Source organism: Dasypus novemcinctus, chromosome 17 (assembly GCF_030445035.2).
Source record: "Dasypus novemcinctus isolate mDasNov1 chromosome 17, mDasNov1.1.hap2, whole genome shotgun sequence".
Taxonomy (NCBI): domain Eukaryota; kingdom Metazoa; phylum Chordata; class Mammalia; order Cingulata; family Dasypodidae; genus Dasypus; species Dasypus novemcinctus.
Window position 1 is genome coordinate 90,922,777 of NC_080689.1, and position 4,501 is coordinate 90,927,277.

At 36.6% G+C, this 4,501-nt stretch overlaps 1 gene segment (V, D, J or C); it reads left to right on the top strand.

Moving 5' to 3' along the window:
• The first annotated feature begins 448 nt into the window (after nt 1-448).
• Nucleotides 449-1,013, top strand: LOC131273814 (immunoglobulin kappa variable 1-39-like). The segment is given in 2 exon segments: nt 449-508; nt 691-1,013. Coding segments are annotated over 2 exon segments (372 nt in total).
• The last annotated feature ends 3,488 nt before the right edge of the window (nt 1,014-4,501 follow it).

Below are 4,501 nucleotides of genomic sequence, written 5' to 3' on the forward strand. Positions count from 1 at the left end.
AAAAATTAAAATATGTTTTAAAAATTCAGAGGAGTGATATAGACATATAATTTTTGTGCTATATCGTCATTTTATCAAATGATATTAATATCCCACATACGTTCTGGTATGATATTTACAAAATTACATTATCAAAATTTAGATATACATATTCAATACAAAATAATACTAAAATTAATTTATGGTTTCAAGTTGATTGCCTGTGCTTTGATATCAATTGAATATTAGCATCTTAAGTTCATTTCTGAGCTTTTTGCAGATGTACAGTTGCATTTCATGTGGTCATGATATTTTGATCTCATTCCATTACTGTCTTCACAACTCACTGCACAGGGACGTTTGCCTTTATCCTCTCCCATGGTTTGCATAGGCTCCTCGGGGACTTTGTTTCCTGCTCAGAGCTCTATTAATGAGGTTTCCCTTGAGTCGGGGACTGAATGCACCAGACGGTTGAGCACGATGATGTCACAGGCCCAGCTGCTTGTGCTCCTGATGTTCTGGGTCTCAGGTGAGAGGTTTAGAAGAGCAGTATCTTCGTAAAGTTGGAGAATGGTTCTAGCAGGCAGAGTGAACAAATTGTTTCATATAAGGCAGATCTGATTATATATAAAAAATAAGAACAACTACATTTAGATATATATTTTATATACTTATTATTTAATTTGTGACCAATGTTCTTTTTGGTTGCAGGTGCCAGTGGGGACGTCGTGATGACCCAGTCTCCAGGCTCTGTAGCTGCATCTGCAGGAGAGACCGTCACCCTCAAGTGCAAGGCCAGTCAGAGTGTTAGCAGCTACTTAGAATGGTACCACCAGAAACCAGGACAGGCTCCTAAACTGCTCATATATCGTGCATCCAACCGGCCCTCTGGGGTCCCTGATCGATTCAGTGGCAGTGGGTCTGGAACAGATTTCACTCTCACCATCAACGGCGTCCAGGATGAAGATCTGGGAACGTATTACTGTCTGCAGTGGGATACTACTCCTCCCACAGTGGTTCAACCTCGAACATAAACCTCCCGTTGGATGATGTAGGGCTGTGAGTCCTGCAGCACCAGCTGCTTCCTCCATCTGTCTGAGACACTGCAAATTTTAGTGGATTGTACCATAGAAATCTGCCTGTTTTTCACGGGTAGGTCACATTTCACTGCATCAATAATTTGTTTCTTAACTTCTGGGCAAAGGTCCAGGTAGTTTTGCACCCTGGTGGCTTGATTCTCTCTTTTACATGCCTACTTAATACTGAGAAATTTGCCATCTTAATTCTTTATTCCTTTATTCTCCTTCTTTCTCTGCCATCATGCTCCAACTCTGGACCTACCAGGAAACATCATCTTCCTCCCTTACTTTTTCCTTGCTTGGACCCTGTTTTTCATCCAAACCTGCTTGCTCAATGTAAGCAATTGTGATTTCTTACTCTACCTTCCTTTATTTTTTTGTTGAGATACATATTTTCATTATTATTGTCACCAAATATATTTTTGAATGACTTTAATATCCATATTCTGTAAAGAATGCACATATTATAGGGGATGATGAGGATTAAATGGATTATGTTGTTATTAGATTGGATGTAAAGTTTTCCACCAATGTTCATATTCCTATGAAAGCCACCTTTTTCTATGGTTCTGTTATAAAATATTTCAAATATAATACTCACTAAAATTGAATGTTATCTAAATTGACAGAGGATTTGAGTCCACATCATATTCACGTATGTGAAATGACACATACAAAGTTCATTCTTTACAACAATGCTTGTTGTAGTAAAAGATTAAAACAAACAAAGATTTCTATAATATGAACCTAACTCTTCCTATAAGACAGAATGTAGCATTTAGAAATTGAGAGAGGTAATTAATGAAAATTAATTGTTATTACTTGAATTCACAGATAAAATGTTAAGTGAAAACACTACATCTCAAATGTTGTATGTTCAATTTCCGTGAAAAATGAAAACAATTAAAAATATATGTATATGTGATGGTTAGAGACTGTATGAAACCTAGAAAAGACTGTATGAAACCCAGTCTTGCTCTGAAATCTATTGTCTGTAGGAACTTTTGATTAGGCCACTCCATTTAAAGTTTGCCCCTGTTGGGTCTTCATCTTGTTCCTGGAGTCCTTTCGAAGACAATGAAATTCAGACAACGAAAGGGGTAGCCTAGTAAGCAAGAAGCTTTAGTCAAGGTTTCTAGGAAGAGAAGAGGGAGACCAGCAGATGCTCCAATGTGCCTTGCCATGTGACAGAGGCATCCAGGATCACTAGCAGCCTGTCTTTGGGAAGAAAGCTTTGCTTAATGATGCCTTGATTTGGACATTTTTCTCAGACTCAAAATTATACACAAGTTATAAATTCCTAATGCAAATCTGATCCACCTCAGGATATATGCATTTCACTAACCTAGCAAACTACAACAGTATATGTTCATATATTCGTAGTGTATGTAAAATCTGACTCCATTTGTGCTACCCTTTTCCTTCTCTCCATCTCTTTCAAGCATTCTCATACGTTCTATGGCACTTCTCTAATGCTTTAACTCTATCCCTCAAGAAGTAAGCAACAGCTTTCCTCCTGAACTTTTTCAAGTGTCGCTCTCTTTTTAAGCATCCATTAGGCACTGAAAGAAATCATGGTTACTAAGCCTGCCATAACCTGAATACTTTTGAAGACTATTAATCAACATATTCATCCAATGTAAAATTGGAAGTTTTCCAGACATTCTAGTATTATTTCTAAAATGATTTCAAAATAGGGTGAATAAAATTTAGTTTCAGGAAATATCTCACCAAATCTGAGCAGAATACATTAAACCCTCTTATGAACATAAATGCTCTTTTTCTGCTCTTAAGTTTTTATTGAGTGGTTACTCTGTCAGTTTAAAAATCACTCCTGTCATCATAGTTGAAGAGAAACAAAGCATGCATATGTATAATTAAACTATCTACTATGTAATTTTAAGTGATGGAAAGTAAATCAAGGCAGGGGTGGAGAATGTGGTATAAGAATGGATAGCAATTTCAACAATGGTAATTTATCTATTAGTTACTTTCAGGTAATATATCATGCCCCAAACCCAACAGCATAAAACAATATGTTTTTGAGGTTTTTTTGGTTAACTGTGGAGTCTGTTCACATGGACAGGATGGACTCATTTTCCTGGTCTTACTCTTGGTTTACAGTTATCTGGCAGGTCCTCTTAGTACTGGCTGATCTAGACCCAACGTTCTTTAATTTCCTTCTCATGTCTGTTAGCTGGCCATCGGCCTGGATTTGGGTTGAGTGGACCACATGTCTTTTACCACCTGGCTGACTAATTTTATCTTCTTCTGATGGTTATTTTCAGGTTCAAAAAGAGGAAGTAAAAGCCCAGAACAGAGAGTTTAACACCCTGATGGGTCACCTACCTCTTACCTGTGCCTTCTTAATTTAAACTTCCCTATTTTGATTCCTTCTCATTCTCCTTTCCTTCCTCTTGACTCTGCTATTTTCCTCCAATTTAGTATAAAAATATAATTCTGACTTCCACATGTTCTACAGAGACAGAAAGTGTTAGTCACTCTCCCTCTTTATGTACTCGACCTTTAGTTCTGGCAGGACCTTCTACAAAGTGTCTCCTGAGTATATTTTATAAGCATAGCACAATGCATTTGCTCCCTCCTACTATTTGTCATTCTTTTCCTATTAAAGTCCATTCCTCAGTTTTCTATTCCTAATTTTAAATATGTGCAAATTTCCCCATGACTCTTTCTCCTCTGGTTTCAATTTGTTCATTTATTTACAATGCTTATTCTTTCTACTCTTGTGTCCTCGAGTAAATTACTTAATCTCTTAGTGGAAAAGATTTCTCAGATATAAAACAGGTATAATAATTGTACATATTTTGTAGGGTTGTTGTGAGGCCAAATGAGTAACACACATAAAAGGCTATTAGCTGAACCTGATACATAGAATATACTTATTTCCTATGATTCAGAGTATATGCATGTCTTTCTAAACTGCATTTTATTTCTCATTAATGATAATTTTTAATAATTTAATTCACTTTCAGAAACTGCTTTAAGAAAGTAAAAAGACACATGATGATTTGCAGTAGCAGAATTTAATTCTCTCACAGATTTGGAACCTGGACTATTGAAATTTTATCACAAGGCTGAAATCAGGGTGTCTGTGAGACCACACTCGCTCTGGATGGTCTCTTGGAAAGTAAATTCCTCACCTCTATCAGATCATGGTGGCTGCCAGATATATTTGTTTTCAGACTACATCACTCCAGCTTTCAAGTCTAGCATCTCCAAATGTCTCTTTGCTCTACCTTCACATTGCAGTTTCCTGTAGGTCTGTTGAATTATCCTGCCTCCTTTTTTTAGGGTTACATGAAATTTCATTTTTGCCCCAAACTTAAAACCTGGGATAATCTCTTCATTTTGAATTAAATTAAACAAACTACAATTATATCTTATATGAGGCAGCAGCTATGTGTAACTGTGTTTAAGACCAA